The 19,266-nt window shown below is 46.4% G+C and overlaps 1 protein-coding gene across 1 annotated transcript in view; it reads left to right on the top strand.

Moving 5' to 3' along the window:
- Positions 1-5,201: 5,201 nt before the first annotated feature.
- The window catches only part of BRINP1 (BMP/retinoic acid inducible neural specific 1), a 122,160-nt gene continuing 108,095 nt past the window's right edge, over positions 5,202-19,266 (top strand). Inside the window, exon 1 of the mRNA XM_028107894.2 lies at positions 5,202-5,419. Within this exon, the coding sequence (XP_027963695.1) occupies positions 5,202-5,419 (218 nt within the window). The remainder of the gene's footprint in view (positions 5,420-19,266) is intronic.

Genomic DNA, 19,266 nt, shown 5'->3' with positions numbered 1-19,266 from the left:
GTGGGGATCGATGAGTGACCTTCCAGGGCAGTGTCATAAAGCAGAAAAGTCTCATTCTAGCTCCGCACTGTCCAATCAAAGGACAATACCGTCCATGTGTGCAATTTTAAAGTTTTAGCGTGGGGTGCCCGGGTGGCTCAGTCAGCTAAGCATCTGCCTTGGGCTCAGGTCATGATCCCGTGAGTCCTGGGATCGAGTCCCACATCGGGCTCCCTGCTCAGTGGAGAGTGTGCTTCTCCTTCTCCCTCTGCCCCTCCCCCCGCCTGTACTCTCCTGCTCTCTTTCTGTCAAATAAATAAATAAAATCTTTTTAAAAAAGTAGTTTTAGCAGCCACATTCAAACAATTAAAAAGAAACAGGTGAAAGAAATTCTCATAATACATCTTATTTACCCTACTACAGCCAAAATAGTAATATATCAACATGTAACCGATATAAATATATATATGAGATATTTTACCTTTTTTTATTCCTGCTGAGTCTCGAAATCCAGGGAGTGGGTAGTATATACTTAAAGCACATCTACATTTGGACTCGAGATTTGGACTGCAGACGCTTCAGAGCCACGTGTGGTCAGTGGTTCCCAAATGGGCCAGCGTGGCTGTCAGTTCTAGCTCTGCCATTTGCCGGCTTTGTGGTGTGGGGCCACTGACTTACCTTTCCCAAAGCTCAGGTTCCCCTCCCCCCGCGTGTCAGGCAGGGACCGTGACTTGTTACTGTGTTGCCGCGAGGGCACGTGTGCAGAGCCACTCTGGGTTCCTGGCATACAGACAGACAGTGCTCAGTGATTGTGGGATTCCTTCCTCCAACTGACTCACCACAACCGAACGGCAGGAGCCCCCGCTACAGCGTGGCCTCCGACCACATCCAAAGGTCAACCAGTGCTAACCCTCCCTCATTCCCTTCCTTCCACAGACATTTCCTTTGCTCAGAGGCATCCGCACCCCTCGCTCCTTCCTTTCCTTCAGGTCTCTGCTCCAAAACCACTTGATCAGGGGAGATTTTCCTGAATAGCCACACTGTCAATCCCATCATGATTTTCTTTAGAGTACTCCTCACCATCGTAAATATGGGTACTGCTTGTTGGGTTCCTTGCCCCAACCCAATGGAAATTAAGTTCCCTGAGGGCCCTCACTGCTCTGTTCATGATTTAATTTCCAGCTAAATATGTTAATGGCTGAATGAATGAATTTACTGAACATCCACAGTTCTTTGCCCTTACTGTACAGCACAAAGCTGAAATACACAGTTCTTTCTTGACGAGGACCTCAGGGGTTGGGAGGGAGGAGAGACACACAGAGAAGAGAGACAGAGAGAGACAGAGGGATAAAGCCTCATGGGCTTTATTCTCACGAAAGCCCCCGCGGCCCTATGTGCTTCCATTGGCACCCACCCATCCACCTGCTCTCTCCCACCCCCAAGACTTGTCGGACGCTACCTGCTCTGCTAGAATTTCCTTTTCTCCCATCTCAGCTTAATAAAACCTCCCATGCTATTTAAGGACCTGCTCAAATACCACCTATTCTATAGGATCCTTCCAGGTCTTTTTGTTGAAAACAAAACCTGTGGCCTCTATTCCTTGACTGGATGTTTGTCTTTTATTGCTGTTGTTCTCACGACAGCATATTTCATATCAGAATTCCACTTGCATGGGTGTGACCCTCCCACCATATGTTGACTCTCTGGAGGGCGGGACCTAATTGCAGCGGGTGTGGGGTGAGCCTGGGGAATGTAGTGGAAACTATACAGACTTTATAAAAGGATAGACATGGGTTAGAATCTTGAATCTAACACTCAGGAGTTAGGAGCTTAGGAAAGTCGCTCTGTGTCTCCAAGCCCCAAAGTGCTCATCTCTTAAATGGGTAGCTGTCCGGACCTCGTGAAGAAACCATTATTAACATCCAGTCTGTTCTGGGTGCTTTGGCTACTACCAAGAGAACAAACTTTTTTTTAGACCCGAACACACAGTAGATGCTCCGTACATATCAATCATGGGTCCCTTCTATCATCCTGAGTCTCCGGTACAGTTGGTGTTATTATGGGCCTGTTTACAGAATGGGAGTCCTAGTGTCTTCATGATAGGACATTTCAGTAACATGCATCCCGGTCCTTGTTCTTGCCCTGCAAAATATCCATGTCTATTAAAATGCACCTTTAGCAATTTTCATTTTCAATTTCGTTTTTGTTCTCTGCATTATCATGATTTGCTAAATCAACAGAGATATGTTCAGACTTCTTCCACGAAGCACTCATCCCCACTTGCTGGAATGTAGATTGTCTCACAAGCCCCAGCGGCAGAGAAGGCTCAAACACAGCCACATGGACCCACTCCCCCCGCTGCCCTGACGAGACAGAATGACGGCCAGGAGCTGGAAGACAGGCGCCTGGCCCAGTCATGACCTTGACGAAAGAGTTGGGTTAGCCAGGGTTTAACCTTTGCATAGTTGACATTTGGGTCTAGGGTTCTTTGTGGTGGAGGCATCCTGGGCATTGCAGGATGTTGAGCAGCATCCCAGACCGCTACCCACTAGAAGCCAGCAGCACCCCCTCCATCATGACACTCAAAGATGTCCCTTGGGGAGGCAACTGGGCTGCCCCTTGGGAAAAGGGGATTAGATAGTTCAAATGTTGGCTAATTCTAGGACTGTGGGCTGAGAGCTCACTCTCTTACACACACACACACACACACACACACACACACACACACACACACGTGTGCACGCGTTGCTGTTCCATGGATAGGCTCATTTCCCCGTTTGCAAGCTGCAATGCTCTGCATCCTGTTTGCTTGCAGATGGCCTTCCAGCCAAGCACTCTCTCCTTCGCTCCCACCCTGCACCCACTCACAGCCGAAGCAGTGGAGAAGGCTGAATGGGCGGCACACTGCACTGTCAGTGTGTTGTAGCCCCTCACCAGGATCTCCGAACAATCCCCTCCACCCCCTGCTTGCCACTCAGGTGGGCTCCGGCAGAAGGTTGGCAGCTCTAGTTGCTATATAGTTCTGCACTCAACATGGACGGCTTCGTTTTAGGCTCTGAAGAAAACTTCAGGCCACCGCTTCCGCCACCCCACTCCTCGGCTCACATGCCTCTGTCCTTTGCCCCTGACAGCTGGGGTTTGCCGTGCCAAGCAGATCTCTGCAGCTCCCCATAATAAAATGGTGCAATCGGACCACAGAGGGAAAGAGCCCGTTGGGGAGGAAATTCACATCTCTGTCTTTTTGTTTTTTTCTCTTTCTTAGCTTTGCTTTCTTCCCATTTTTAGCTGGGAGAGTAGACAACTAAGGTGTCCCATATCTTCATGTTTATATGTGGTTTTCCACTTAACAAAATGTGTCCTCGCCGTTTTTAAACGGGAGACCTAAAACTCTGAGATCTGGAGAGAGGACGCGATTGTCCTGAGTCACACAGCTGTAGCCATGTGTAGAGACTGCTTTCAGAGGTTCTTGCCGGTTGAAGCCAAAGAGGAAAGCAGACCCAGAAACAAGTATAAGAAAAGATACTAAGGACTAACATACAGTTGCACAGAATGAACAATCAGAGCTATGAGAAAGGAACAACTAACACTTTTTTAAAAAGATTTTATTTATTTATTTGAAGGGGGGGTAAGGGGAGGAGGAGAAGCAGACTCCCCACCGAGCAGGGAGCCTTACACGGGGCTCAAACCCAGGACCCTGGGATCACGATCTAAGCCCGAGGCAAATGCTTAACCGGCCGAGCCGCCCCTGCGCCCCCAACTAACACTTATGGAGGGAAATAGAAACAGGAAATGACTTTTGAGGGCCTGAGCTCCGCTGGCTACTGGAAAATAAATAGGACTTGGTCAGGGTGGTGGTGACTGTGCGCAGGGACACTCCCAGCAGGGACTTAGTGGGCAGGAACAGTGTCAGCGTGCATCGTTGTCACTAGCCTCGTCATCATTGATGCCGTTTATTGAGCACTTAATAAATGGCAAGCAGCGGGTGGGACATTTTACATAAATCATGTCAGTCCGTTCTCACACGAGGTGCTAACGCCCACCATGTTTTATGGACGGGGGAAGGGAGACATGGGGCTGTTCAGTGACTTGCCTGAAATGATACTGTTTATAATTCATGGAATCTGGATTCAAAGCTGCCTTTCCATGTTGAGTAAGGTAAGCTCTTCTAGAGGGGCGCCTGGGTGGCTCAGTCGTTAAGTGACTGCCTTCGGCTCAGGTCGTGATCCCAGGGTCCTGGGATCGAGCCCTGCATCGGGCTCCCTGCTCAGCGGGAAGCCTGCTTCTCCCTCTCCCGCTCCCCCTGCTTGTGTTCCCTCTCTCGCTGTATCTCTCTCTGTCAAATAAATAAATAAAATCTTTAAAAAAAAAAAAAAGATAAGCTCTTCTAGAATAAGCGCGGTCGGGGGCATAAGGAATTCGCTAAGCTAATAAGTAGAAAATGAGGAGAGAATACAAACCTGTAAGTGTCCAAAGGCTAAGCATGTCCCATGGTCTCTCTTCTCTCCTCCCCACAAAAAGCCTCCACCCCAGCTCTCCCTTAGTCTTAAATATTTCTCCAGCACGGCACCAGGGTGCTATGATACCAACCCTGCACAAAAGAAGAGGTGAGCAAGACGCTACCTGATCCCTTGGCCTTTAGTTTCCCTTCTGAACACCAGGGAACCTCGAGGCTCGGAATCCTCAACGGTGAATTCTCTGGTCACAAGTGCACCTGTCTCCACATCCCTTACTGGTCATATGGGACTCAGGATCTGCCTCCATTCATTTCATTCATTCTTCAAACACATTTGCCTGAAACATGTATGATGTGACAAGTGCCAAGGTAGAGGGATCGAAGTCCATCCTCTGTTCTGCACATGAGGGGGCTGCATCCCTATGAGGCTAAGCATTGGTCCATGCTCATGCAACACGTTGATTGGCAAAGCAGGAACGTGAGCCCATATCTCTGGAGAAGCCATGCTCTTCACCAGAAATGATCCTGGTTTTCATAAATCTTAACACACTAGACTGATGTAATATTATGAAGATATGTTAACAGCATTTTTTTCTGTGTCTTTCTCTTCCTTTTATTTTGTTTATTTTTTTTCTCTCTCTTTCCTGTCTCCCTTTCTTTCTCGTCCTTTCTCTCTCTCTCTCTCTCTCTCTCTCTCTCTTTTTTTTCTTTCTCCTCAGGACTCCACAGAATGGAGCAAGAATGAGAGGAAAAAGGCCGGCAGAAAAGCATGAACTGGAGGTTTGTTGAGCTCCTCTACTTCCTGTTTGTATGGGGCCGTATCTCAGTGCAGCCCTCCCACCAGGAACCAGCTGGGACAGACCAACATGTCTCCAAGGAATTTGATTGGCTTATTTCAGACAGGGGGCCTTTCCACCACTCCAGGAGCTACCTATCCTTTGTGGAAAGACACCGTCAAGGATTTACAACCAGATATAAAATATACAGGTAAGACCTGGGTTGAGCTTGTCCTCGCCTTCCGTGCCTTTCATTCATAGAGGGCTCTTTGAGGTCAGGTGTGGGTATGGGCCTCGTTGTATGGAGGAACGTCTGGGCCGAGGGATCATGAGCCTTCAGCAGGCTGTTACTTGTTGTTTCACCTTGTTTTTGTACTTTGCACAAGAGATGAACAATGACAAGGACAAGAGCGAATAGCTAACATTTAATGCATGCTGACTGTGTGCCAGGCATGGATGGTGCTTACTACTTGGCATACACTATCTCATTTGAGCCTTTGCATTAGTCATCGAGGCATACACTATCTCATTTGAGCCTTTGCATTAGTCATCGGAGGTAGATTCTATCTCTTCTCTCCATTTTATGCACGAAGTCACTGATCCGCAGCTAGGTCAAACGATTTGCCTGAAGTTCCACAGGCAGTACGTGATAGGCCTCGAGTTCATACCCTTTTTTTTTTTTAAGATTTTATTTATTTATTTGGCAGAGAGATACAGAGAGAGAACAAGCAGGCAGAGAGGCAGGCAGAGGGAGAGGGAGAAGCAGGCTCCCCGCCGAGCAGGGAGCCTGATGCGGGGCTCGATCCCAGGACCCTGGGATTATGACCTGAGCTGAAGGCAGCCGCTTAACCGACGGAGCCACCCAGGCGCCCCCATACCCTGTTTTATCTGCATCCACAGTCACAGAATTTTTAATCAACCGCATCAGATATAGGTAGTGTTGTTGGCAAATGCTATTAACATACCAACATCTTACCCAAAAATATTCACACATCTGGAAACAAGTAGGGACCCTCAATGAACAACATTTTCTGATTTGGTTCTTGACCTGTTGGAATGCCACTCACCCAAAAAGGACTTAGCCCAAAGTTTTTTCCTCTTTGAAACCATTTTAGATTCTCCCCATTCAGCTCTTTCACCCTCTCTTGGATATCTCACAGCTCTCTACACTTACATCTCTTTAGTTTTAAACCATCTGAAGTTAGAGTGCTTCTTTGCGTTTCTCACCCAATTAGAAACCCGTTGAGGACAGGACTTATATGCAATTTATTCCTGGATCCCTCAAGTGATTTTTGTTCTACCGTGTATCAGAAGCACACAATAAACGTTGTGGTCTTAAATGAGTTGGGGAATGCAAGAAACTCTCTAGAGGTGTAGTCTTTGTCTTAAGGTCAAGGAAGAAGGGGCATACCCTTAACCCTTCTGGGCTAGTTAGAATGGGAAAACCAGGAAGCATGGTGGAGGAAAGGACCCCGACCTGCATCTGGGAAGGCAAGCATTTAGGTCGTAAGACTTCTGTGTATTTGTGATGACAATGGGTGTGTCTCCCTTGCACATTTGTTGGCATCGTAGACTGGGGATGTGACTTTATGCTGAATATTCTAATCCTACTTTGAATAGTGGCCGAGGTTTTGCAAGTTTCCATCTATGAAAGAGTTCACAGATGAGCCTTGAAGGGTGCTGAGTGATCAGAGAGTTACTGGGGGAAGGTCCTCTGGGCATGATAGAAAGCAGGAACACAAGGGAGCATGGATACGGGGTGTGCAGGAAAGGGGGAAGGAGAGCAGGGGTGAAAAATAAGGAGTCTTTCTTCCAAAAGAGAATTTCAGAATTTTAAAATATATTTATTGGGGCGCCTGGGTGGCTCAGTCAGTTAAGCAGCTGCCTTCGGCTCAGATCACGATCCCAGGGTCCTGGGATCGAGTCCTGCATCGGGCTCCCTGCTCAGTGGGGGGTCTGCTTCTCCCTCTCCCTCTGCCTGCGTCTCTGCCTACTTGTGCTTTCTCTCTCTGTGTCAAATAGATAAAACCTTTAAAATATATTTATTGATTCAGAAGACCAGTCCCTGGGAGAACTATTCCTAAATCACCTAAGAACGATAGTTATCTACTTCATTTCAAATTTGGATCCTTGGCATAATTTCTGGCGTAATACAGCCACTGCTCTTTGTGAACACATGTAAACCAAACGTGGGCACTCCCTGATGACTCAACAGAACACACCGGTATCTGAAGTCCCAGGCACCGGGAAAGATGCAAGCTGAGCTAGAGGATTTGAGGGAACAGAACAAGTGGTAGAGATCCAGGTATCTTACCCTGTTTGTGTTTTGTCAGACAACGATAACATCTTGGTTTGACAGGTTGGCTTTCGCTTCCATGTGGGCCTCCTGAGGACGCCTTAAAGTTGGATGACTGGGGTTCACATTTCCTTTTTAAAGATCAGAAGATGACTGGCTTGAATAAAGTCATGCAGCTGAAAAATGATGGATCCTGGACTGTCTGACTATAAATCCATAACCACACCGATGAATATGATAGAGCTGACGGCATCCATTCATTATTTACAAATGTTTGTTAGCAACTGCTGTAAGCCTGCCCCTGTGCTAGACCCTGGGGTTACGCGGGCTTGAAAATGAGTAGTAATGCTCTAACGTGATGGCTGTGCTTGGGTTTTAGAAGGGAGCTGTGGTGCCTGGTGGATGATTAACATATGCTCGTGAGGACTGCTGGAATACCCCTAGACTCACATGGGTACTCTTGAGTAGAACCAGTAGCTTTAACTGAGCACTTAATGATGGGCCATGAAAGGATGTCACTGACTCCTCACAACAACCTCTGTGAGGTGAGCAGTGCCTTGGCATTTTACAGATTGGAAAACCAGGACTTGGCGAGGCTGAGTGCATGGCCCCAGCTCGTCCATGTGGTAAGGAATGCAGCTGGGGTCCAAACACGCACCCGCCTGACCCTGGAGCCCTCCTTCCAGACGCTGTGCCATCCGGCTCCCCCATCATGGTGTCTACACATAGAGTGTTCCCGAGCTCTGGAAGGGCTCTTGCAGACATTTTTCCTCACAACCACTTTTGTAAACATTTGGGGTTGGTTTTAGAGAGAGCTAAGAAAGGAAAGGTTGTTAATGAGGTTGGGGGGTCAGGACATCTGGATACTAACTCCAGCTTTCTGGGCACGGGTCTTGTGACATTAGGCGAACTCCCCCCTCTCCTGGATCACACCTTCCTCACCCATCAAATGGTAGCTTTGATATCCATCAGTGGTTTTCAACCTATGCTCTTTGAAATCTCGAGGATCGATGAAAGAAGTCATAAAAGCCACCATAGTGTGGGAAGACAGGCAAGCTTCTGTGTGTGGGGGGGGGGGCGACCAGGCAGGATCCCCCCAGGCTTACGCAGCACTTATGCAGTACAATCGAAAGTCTCACTCTTCTGCTTTCGTGTTCTGATGTTCCATTTGCTTGCCTTTGGGTCCCACTGCTAAAGCAAAGTGTGCCATCATCCAACAGGCTGATTTCTAGGATGCTTTCTTGTTCTAAAATTAAGTATAAGATTTAACCAAGGTCACGTGGTTAATTAAATGCTGGAGTTTGGCCCAGAAGTCAGGCCCCCTGGTCATCTAGTTATTCCTTCCTTCCTTTATTTAATCCTCCAATAATTATGAAGCACCAGCTAGAGGCCCAGCACCATGTTTGGGGCAGATAATACAATGATGAGTAAAACAAACATGGTCCCTGCTCTCCTAGGAGAGACTGACATTAATTAAACACACACACACACACACACACACACACACACACACACACACACAAAATAAGTGCTACAAAGAAAAAAGTGCAGGGTAGATATAACTGGGAGATCATTAATACCATCAACATTGATTTGGAACCTACTACGTGCAAAGATCAGGTGGGGTTCCTATCCTGATCAGCACATGGACACACATGCAGATAAGTACGCAGAGACACGTGTGCCTCTCCAGGTCAGGTTCAGACCAGAGCCACAGCCACTAGGACATGCTCCTGAGGGCGGTTGTCAAGTGACTTTGTCCTCACCGCATGCTGCTTTGTTGAAGCATGAAAGCATGTCTTCTGGTGATTTCCAGTGTGTCTTTCCGTGTGCTCATGTAGACCCAGCACATTAAACACTCGACATTTGCATCACGACAGCAAGGCTTTTCTCCAGGAATGTGCCACACTGGCTTGTGCTAGACAGCCAGCCTTATGGAGGTGCCCTAGCCCTCCAGCTTTGGCCAAGTTCCCCCCACCCTGCCCTCATGTTGGGCCCCAGGCTGATCTAGGAGCTTCAGAAAGAATCTGAGGGGAGGTCTCCTCTCCTCACTTACGTGGGGTTAAGGCCATTTCTTTTCTCATGCATATGCACACAGAGACTGGTTTCAGCTCATAGACTCAGGACGGGAGTCGGTACCAATGGCAAGAAGGGGAGTTTTTCCCGTAAAATCCCAGCAGAAGCCTTTTCTTGGGTTGCTTCACAAGCCAAGCAATAAGATGTGTACAAGTAGTGGTTTAGGTGCATGAGGCACACGCTCTGTCTTGCCTAAGTCTGAGCTGACCCATGGAGGCCGGGCGATTTTCTGCATGCACCTGCCAGCGTCGTTGATCTCGGGAGTCAGGGAACCTGGGCGCTGGCCCACCTCTTCTGCCTCCTTCGTGCATGCTTTTGGCCCAGATAATGGAATTTGGGAGCTTCTGTTTCGTCGTCTGTAAAATGAGAGTGTTAGCCAAGGTGATCTTTAAGGTCCTCCCTTTTCTGAAATTCCATGATTCCATGAAATACTCTCCTCAGAAGGTATTGCCTGGGGTAGTGGAGAGGACTGGACTTGGGAGTCTGGAGACTCAGGCTTTGCTTATTTGGGAGCCAGTTTCTGGCTTTCTCATCTGGGCCAATGCGTTCTATGGATCTCTCACTCATAGAATTTAACACCAGTCATATGCCGTGAGCTGTGCTATGGTTCGGTCATACAGATGTGACCAAAAGAAAACAATGAAGTGCACATGCACACACACACACACACACACACACGAACACACACGCACAACCAGTAGGGTCCACCCTGTCCTCCACCAAACTCCAGAGTTGAGGGTGGAGGGTAGCAGCAAAACAAGAATCAGTAAGCACATAATCATCATTCCATGGATAGGAATGGATAAGGAAGTGCTCAGGTCCTCAGTTTGCTCCTCTGTAGGAAGGGATAATGATGTCTGTTTGTCCTACCCACCAGGTCAAATGAGGTAAAGTTCACGTGAGAATGCTTTGTACAGTTTAAATGTTCTATCAGCAAATTTTTTTCATTAAGGTTCTAAATCATCATTCGAATAAAATCATTGATTTTCACTTTCTGCTAAGCCCGTACATACATTAGTCATTAAATACAGTCATTCTGGGAGGGAAATGCTCTTATTGCCCATATTATGAATAAGAAAACATAGGCGCCAGGAGGCTAAGCAAATTGTCCACGTCACAAGACGTGTCCATTGTCACGAGAAGTGGCTCGGCTGGGAACCAGAAACGGGTCTCCAAGACCCTACAACGGGAGCTCTTACCTTATGCTGTCATGACTCTCTCTAGTTTTTAGTTACCTGGTTTATCATCAAGTACTGAGAAAGTCCCTCTGCCCCTGGGCAAGTTACAATCTCTCCGAGTCTCTGGCTTCTTATTTGCAAAATGGAGGTCCTATGAAATGCCTTGTGTGCTTGTGGTGCGAAATAACATTGCTATCAAACATTTAGAGCTTGGAATTTTGCAGGACTTGTATAAATCCCAATTTACCCTTTTATCTCAGATGGCTGATGGCATTACTAGAAATTATTTCTTTTGTTCTCGAGATAATTTAGAAGTCATTTTGGTCTCCTGAAAAAAAAAAAAAGAAAAAAAGAAGTCATTTTGGTCTCTTAGTAGTTGCTACTAAAAAAAAAAGAAAAAAGTCAGTTTGGTCCAAAGTTGTTTCCTGCCTTTTTGTGTTTTATTTTCTGTTTATTTTTTCCTGACTTTGAACTCATCAGTAATTGCAAAATGTAGCAGTTACATGAGAGGTGGTTTCATATTGAGTGGTTTTCCTTGCAGGTTGCTGAGCAAGTGGTTTGTGGCTCATGGTGTGCCTTCTCTTCCTCTGAGCCCTAAATAAGTACGCGAAAGTTGAGTGTAAATCAAATCTTGGGAAACCAAGTCTGATTGCCTGTCTTGCACATTTATTTCAGACTTGCATGACTCTCACTCCTAATCTGATATTCTAATGGTTCCCTGATGTATTTCACAAAAATATCCACAGTAGGTTTTGTGGTAAAGCTACTTGGTTGAATGAATGTGGCGGTGGGGGTGGGGGGGGGTGTTGGTCTCCCCGAGGTGAATGAGATGCGGTCCTTATCCAGAAATTCGAAAGTATCTGTTGGGTACCTAGGTATGCCAGATGCTGTGCCCTGGGGAACCAATAAAGTCCAAGGTAGCCTGGACTGCCTTCAAGGAGCTTACAGGCAAGTGGCAGTAAGGGAGAAGTCCACCACTGCACCTCTGAGGATGCTTGTGGTTGAACTTGACACCACCAGCCTCCAGATTCCAGATGGAATCTTAATGTCACATAGCGCAAGGGTTTTATTTCTATTAGTGTAGGAAAATTCAATCTAAATCGGCATTTCTTAAAGTAGATTACACAGAACTCTAGTTCAATGCAATGTTAAAAGGTGTTTTCTGGAACAACAACAAAAAAGATCCCATAGTCAAGTAAACAGTAACAATGATGATAAGTGAATCACTAACGTTGAAAGCTTACCAAGTGTCCAGCATGAACACACTGTGCCTACATTATTCCAACTGATTTGATCCTTTCCATCATCTTGTCCAGTAGGTTTTATTATTTTCTTTGTTTATAGAACTTGTCCAAGGAAGGAGAGCTAGTTTCTGGGAGAGTGGGATATGGCATAGGCAAGAGGATTCCCGAGCCTGTGTGTTTAATTAACCATTGCCTCCCAAATTTTGTATGTGTATATATATATATATATATATATATATATACACACATATAAAATACACATTAACAATACTTGACCAAATCTCTTTGACCACACAACCTCTTATTCTCAGAAGTATTGGAATTCTGGAGAGCAGGTGTAAGGATTGCTGGCTCTACCTGGCTTTTAGTGTCTCTCCTTTGGACACCAGCCTGTGTCAAAGCACTCTTAAAGGGACACCTCTTTAGCTTGGAAACTGGCACTTGGCCGAGGAAGCCCCCCTATGCATCCAGCTTTCACTTTGAACACTTTAGTCTAAGTCTGCCTTATCCCGGTTTATGATTGAGAAGGAAGGAATCAGCAGCCTCAGTTTCCCTGTCAAAGGTAGTAGCCTTCTCTTTATTTTTTTTTCCTCTCTCTCCCTTTGCATTTCCTAAATTTCTGAGCTACTATTTCTTATTCCTGAATTTGGCATTCCCGCCTGTTGTATAGGGATAGGGACCTCAACAGAGGCCGGAGCCACGGTCAAGGAGTGAGCTAAGACCTTGATTCCACATTGCAAAGAAGCAGTGCACTGTAGAGTCACCTGCAAAGCTTTTAAACAATACCAACGCCTGGGTCCTTCTTCTGATATTTTGATTTCATTGGTCCAGTTCGGACCGGAGAACCACTGACCTGGGGCAGTGATTGCCAATCAGGGGTGATTTTGCTCTCTAAAGGGACATTCAGAGATTTCTGGGGGGATCTGGGTTGTCACATTTGGTTGTGGAGGGGGTTTGCTACCGGCGTTTAATGGAGCGAGGCCAGGAATCAGGGACACTGCTAAATAGCCTGCAATGTACTGCCAGCCTTCTGCAGCAAAGCATCATCTGACACACAATGTCAGTAGTGTGGAGGTTGAGAAATTCTTCTCAAGAGCAAGTATTTTGGGGGAAAAAAAGGAAAAGGGGCAGTGAGAAGGATATCAGAATAAATAGTCTTAGCTTTTGGTTTTTACGCGTCTGAGTTGGAATGGTTACAGTATAGGCATCAGTGTCATGGTCAGGTTCCCAGTCTGGCTGCAGGGCCAAAGGGGAAGGGATTTTGCATGTTTTAAGACATGGCCTCAGACCAGAGTAGAAGTTAATGCGTTTAGGAAGGTGAATCAGTTTGTGCTTCCTGCTGCAGAGAGGCAGTATTTAAGGGAAATCAGTTCTCCTCTCCAGAAAAAACAATCTCCATTCCTTCAGGACATCTGGGAGATCCGGTGGGTTTCTCCTTTGACTACAGAATTCCCTAGGAAGTGAGATGTTTAGGCACCATTGCTAGGTTCGGCTATAGACGGCCTGAGTCCTTAACAACCAGTTTGGACCCGGTGGGTTAACAGATAACTTTTTATCCCTTTTAGAGCATGCCCAGTAGGCATGAAAGAAGATGGGAACGGGACAATGTCTCAGGTTTATAGTTGTCAATTTCAGCCACTTAGAGGCTGGCGTCACTGGTGAGAACCAATACCCTGTGCCCTCCCCCTCCCTTATCCCTCATTTAATCCAAATTTCTGCTCAAGTTCTCCCTGAACAGAGAGGGATGGGGAAGGATACACTGCAAACATCTCCCGGGCTACTTGGTGTCAATTCAAAGACAATGTTTTGTGTTGATTATTTAAAATTGATCTTCCCCTTCCAAGAACGATAGCTTTATTGCTCCCAAATTGGTACCTTTGCTGTGCTTTACCTCTTTGCTCCCATGCCATTACTGAACTGACTTCGTGAGCTGCAAACCTTAGTTTGCTTCAGTCGTGGCTGAGCAGTTGTCCAGCTTGAGTCGGGAGCAGGGTCTGAAAATGGACAGGCTTGCACACCTCCCTCAGGTGGAGTGACTGACACAAGTCCCCTGTTGGGACTGGGGAAATTTGGAGAAGAGAGACAAGCCCTTGCAGCCTCAGACTCCATGCTCCAAACCTTGGCCAAAGAAGACGCAGGGACTGGATCCATGATCGGGAGCACCTGCAGCTTATTCATTCATTTGAAAAATGTTTACTGATCTCCAGACTCCCACCAACCGGCCCAGCACCGTTCCCTTGGGGATTGGAAGAGGAACCCTTGATCCTCCCCCTCAAGGAATCCATGATATCTTGGAGTAAACGGACCAAAGACACATAAAGCACAGTATCTGTGCTGCGTTCCCTGGCTGAGCCCTGCCCTTGGGGCTCTGTTTGTGGAGGGGGAGGGGAACTTGCCCTAGCATTAGGATTGTGAAGAGGGGAGGATGGGAGGAAAAGACAAGTCTAAGAAGGCATCCTAGAGGAAAGGGTATTGAACTCAGTCTTCAGGGAGGAGTAGGAATTTGTGAGAAGGCAGCCGGGAGAAAAGTAGCCCAGCCAAGCACTTGCGAAAACAAGAGGTGGGAGGGACCTCAGATCTATAGGGGTGTGTGTGTGTGTGTGTGTGTGTGTGTGTGTGTGTGTGTGTGTGTGTGTGTGTGTGTGTGTGTGTGTGTTTTGAGTAGCAGTGATGTACAACAGAAGGCTGGATAGCAACTTGGAGGCGACAATGAAAGAAATTTGGAATGGCAAATTGGTTTCAACCAAACTCAAACTCTAGCGCATTGTCAGAGTATTACTAGACCCTTATTTAGAGCAATGTTTTTTCCTTCTTTTGTCTTTACATTTCTTAACCCTAACTCATGCTTAAATTTATTTTTACATTGATACTTATTAAACCTATAGAGATACAGATACATGATCGAAATGAAAATTCATAAAAAAATACTTAACCTTATACATGTGATGTGTATTTTGATATTTTCTATTCCATTCTAGTACTGTCTATTCTTTTCTGATTCATTTATTTTTTTTTTAAGATTTATTTATTTATTTATTTATTTATTAGAGAGACTGAGAGATCGAGGGCACACAAGCAGGGGATGGGGGTAGGAGGGGCAGAGAGGCAGAGACTGAGGGAGAAGCAGACTCCCCGCCAAGCAGGGAGCCCACTGTGGGGCTCCATCCCAGGACCCTGGGATCATGACCTGAGCCAAAGGCAGGCGCCCAACCGACTGAGCCACCCAGGTGCCCCTGGTTCATTTATTTTTTTAAAAATGTGGCTCCCTACCAACTAAAGTGATTTCAGCCTCCGCCAATGGAGTGGGCCTTCCCATCTGAAATACACTGACTTTGGGTCCATGTCGTGGTCAGTTGGGGCTCAGGGGACAGCTGTACTCTTTGCTTCTCAGAGTGTGTCATGGGCTCTGGTTAAGCATGTTAGAACCTGTGCCTTTCCCGATTTGGGCAACAGGAAAATGCTGAAGGGTCTGAAGCAGGAGACTGACATGGGCTGATAATGCATTTAGAAATATCTCTCTGGCAGCAGCGGGCAGAATGCGTGGAAGGGAGTAGGAGGGAAGGGTTCAAAAGCGGTGGCAGTAATTCAAGGGAGAGGAAGGGAGCGCTGAAGCCAAGACAGAGGCAATAAAGATGGAGTTCATCAACTCCCAAGTACGATTCCGTGCCACCGACAGAGCTGCTCCGGACCTACCCGTCAGGCAGCTCCCTTCCTGGGCTGCATCCAGGCCTACCTGCCCCAATAACATTCTTGGCACCCTGTGGCAGGATACATTTTTTTTTTTTTTTTAATGTACAATTCGGCAGCTGCTGGATACCTTTGTATCCCTTATGAAAGGAACCAGAATACCCAGGCTTCTGCCTCCAGGCAATTTCTTTATCTCGCAAGGGCTTCCTCCTGGGCATAAGAATTACTGAGTCTCATTAGCGGTGGATTCCCAGACTGGCTTGGAGGAAAGCTTTGTATCCCACCCTTTATGTATACCTGGCTTGTCTCTGCAAACCTCTGCAAACCTCCATTAAAACTTCCAGCCCCCAAGTCAGTATCTAAGCTTCTGTGAAGCTAAACTAGTCGCTATCCCTGAGCGTTGGGCAGCAAGTCTTGAGACTCAGGCAGACCTTGGTTTGAATCCTGGCTGTGCCATTTCCCACCTGTGAGGTCCTGGGTCTGTTAAACTTTTTGACCTCAACTTCTCCATCTGTGAAATGCGGATATATCCCATAATTGTTGCAAAGATTTAAGAAGATAACACATGATCATAGTTAGCACAGAGCAAGTGCTTGAGGACTGGTAGTTAAACATCTGAAGCACTCTTTCCTGGAAATTCAGCGGCAGGGACTCCAAGAAGGTTTGCAGATCTCCAACAACAGGCGGCGAACTCGATCTGGGTGCTTGTAGGTTAGGTGTCCTAGGGTGGTAGCATTGGTTCCATTCTTTGACTAAGAGGACACTTGTTAGGAGGAAGATAAAAAGGAAAAGAAAGATTTCTGATGCCCTGAGGCACATATAGCAGGAATCCAGAGGCCTACATACTGGCAAGGTAGCCTTAAGCCATCAGCATGCACAGATTCGTGTAAACAGTACACATCCCATGATTTGCAAGCGTCTAATTTATTAATCAGCCCAGGTGATGGGAGCTGTCTGCAACATCTCATCTTCCAGTTCCGGCTGCACAGTGCCCGCCAGGTTGTCTTTGATGTGTAATGCTCAGGAGACGTTCATCCCCCCAGGCATGGCTTTTCACCCAAGCACCTTCCAGCCATCAGCAGCATTTCAGAATGGGGTCTGTTTGTGTGGTGGGAGTAACTCTCCTGTTTTCCAAACTGTAGGCGTGTGGTTCAGAGAAGGGTAGCAAGGTGCAGCCGCCCTCCCTGAGCACTCGGGACATCCTCTTTGTGACTCTAGCATGACATCCGGATGTAGATCCCATTTATGGAGGGTGTGGTTTGTGTGAGAAAGAAGGAACTGGATACAAAGGATCTGGGGGGCGCCTGGGTGGCTCAGTCGTTGGGTGTCTGCCTTCGGCTCCGGTCGATCCCAGGGTCCTGGGATCGAGCCCCGCATCAGGCTCCCTGCTCAGCGGGAGGCCTGCTTCTCCCTCTCCCGCTCCCCCTGCTTGTGTTCTCTCTCTCGCTGTTCTCTCACTGTCAAATAAACAAACAAACAAACAAACAAACAAAAAAACAAAGGATCTGGAAGTCTCTGGCATAGCTAAATGGTTTGGGATTGTCTGATTTGGGAAGGAATTGCTCACCGGTACATGAAGTCGACACATACAGAGTCTTTACCTTGTGCAGGAACTGCATGAGCCTCTGATACCAACAAAGCAATATTCATCTGTGCCTTTAGGAGCACTGTAGGTAGCTGGCCAGAGATGGAGGGTATGGAGTCAAATTGCTCCCTCTTAGGAGGAGTGCAGGACAAGACAATTAACATGGAGTGCTAGTATAAAGAAGGATTTCAAGAAGAAGAGCATTTTTTCTTTCCTTTTTTTTAAGTTGAGATCTGGACAGTAGGAATTAGGTATAGGAACATAGAGTTGCATGTGTGTATGTGTGTGTGTGTTTTGAGGTCATGTCCAGAAAGAGACAAACTTGTTCTGGGGTCTGCGGTAATTCACTGTGAATGACAGGCAGAGAAAATGTTAGCATGCAGGCGAGAGAAGTGAGTCGGGGGTTGGGTCATGGAGCTCGATGTATGTTATAGAAAAGACTTTGCACCTTATTTATCCTAAGATGGCGCCTTCCACACTTTTTCATTTCTCAAAATGCTCTCAGTGATTTTATTATAGTTCCTGGAGGCCAGAGAAATCCTAATTCTGTTTATTGAGGAGTTAGGTCTGCACAGCTTAATGAAATATTTATGTCCCCCAAAGTTTAGTGGCCATTTGAAAAATGATGCATGCAAACCTAAAGAAAAAGCAGAATTTGATTTTTGTTCCTAAATAATCACAGTGTCTGCTTCTTAAACGTTGCAGTTGGTTGCTGCCACCCTCATTTCCTATTCCTCATTCATTTTTCTGCAATACTTTGTAGTTCTGCCAAAAACCCACCTTAGCAAAGGTATGCCATATGAAAGGAATTGGATGTGTTTTAATGTTGAAACTGTAAACCACTTCAGGTTAGTAGTTTTTGTGATGCCCAATAAATGTCAAGTATCATTTCTCTCGAACATTTATCATGTCCCCCATGTCCCTGTGAGTTTGCCGTGGTCCTCTGTAGCATCTCAGCACACAAGTTAGGAACCAGGTCCTAAGGACAATGGGGAGCTCTTTAGAGGATTTTGCTCAGATGCAGAGCATGTCACGTTGTCATCTTAGAAAGGTGACTCCTTTATTCTATATTTAAAAATACCTCATGCGTGGTGCCTGGGTGGCTCAGTTGCTTAAGCATCTGCCTTCAGCTCAGGTCATGATCCCAGAGTCCTGGGATCAAGCCCCATGTCCAGCTCCCTGCTCAGTGGGAAGTCAGCTTCTCCTTCTCCCTCTGCCCCTCCCCCCCGTGTGTGCACGCGCTCTCTCTGAAATAAATAAATAAAATATTTAAAAAAAAAAAAGAAGGAAAGGTGATTCCTGCTAAAATGGAGAGAATGGATGGATGGAGAAAAGTTGAGAGAGGGTGCAAAACAGATGGCAGGGAAATAGAAGGCTATGGCAGTGCCCCAGGTAAGAAAGGAGTGTGTCTTGGACTAAAGTAGCATCAATGAGGATTTGAGATCCATGTATTTTTTAATTTTTATTTTGAAATAGGCAAGAAGTGACAAAGATAGTACAGAGAGGTCTCATGTACCTTTCACCCAGTTTCCCCAAATGGTTACATTTCCTATAACTATGACATAATATCAAACCCTAGAGCTTGATATTGGAACAATGCACGTGTACCTTTCTGAGTCATTTTATCGCACGTGTGGATTCCTGTAACTACCACCACCATCAAGACACAGAGCAGTTCCATCATCACAAAATGTCTTGTGCTGTCCTTTTATCATCATGCCTTCCTCCTCTCCCCTACCATCCCTAACCCCTAGCAGTCACTACTTTGTTTCCTGTCTCTATGATTTCATCATTTCAAGAATGTCATATAAATGAAATTATACATTGAGATACTTTAAGGAGATGGAAGACTCAGTATTGGAATTTGAAGGCTGAAAAGCAGGGAAGACTCAAGAAGCAAGGGACATGGCAAGATCATACCTTAAGTGTTGAGTCACTGGATCTAGGTTAAATAGGAAAAAGAAAGGGGGCACATTTTTGACTTGGTCAGTT

The sequence above is a fragment of the Eumetopias jubatus genome, unplaced genomic scaffold (assembly GCF_037043125.1).
Source record: "Eumetopias jubatus isolate StellerSeaLion01/CBP00866 unplaced genomic scaffold, mEumJub1_p1.0 scaffold_15, whole genome shotgun sequence".
In the NCBI taxonomy this organism is placed as follows: Eukaryota; Metazoa; Chordata; class Mammalia; order Carnivora; family Otariidae; genus Eumetopias; species Eumetopias jubatus.
This window is presented reverse-complemented; position numbering and strand designations above follow the sequence as displayed.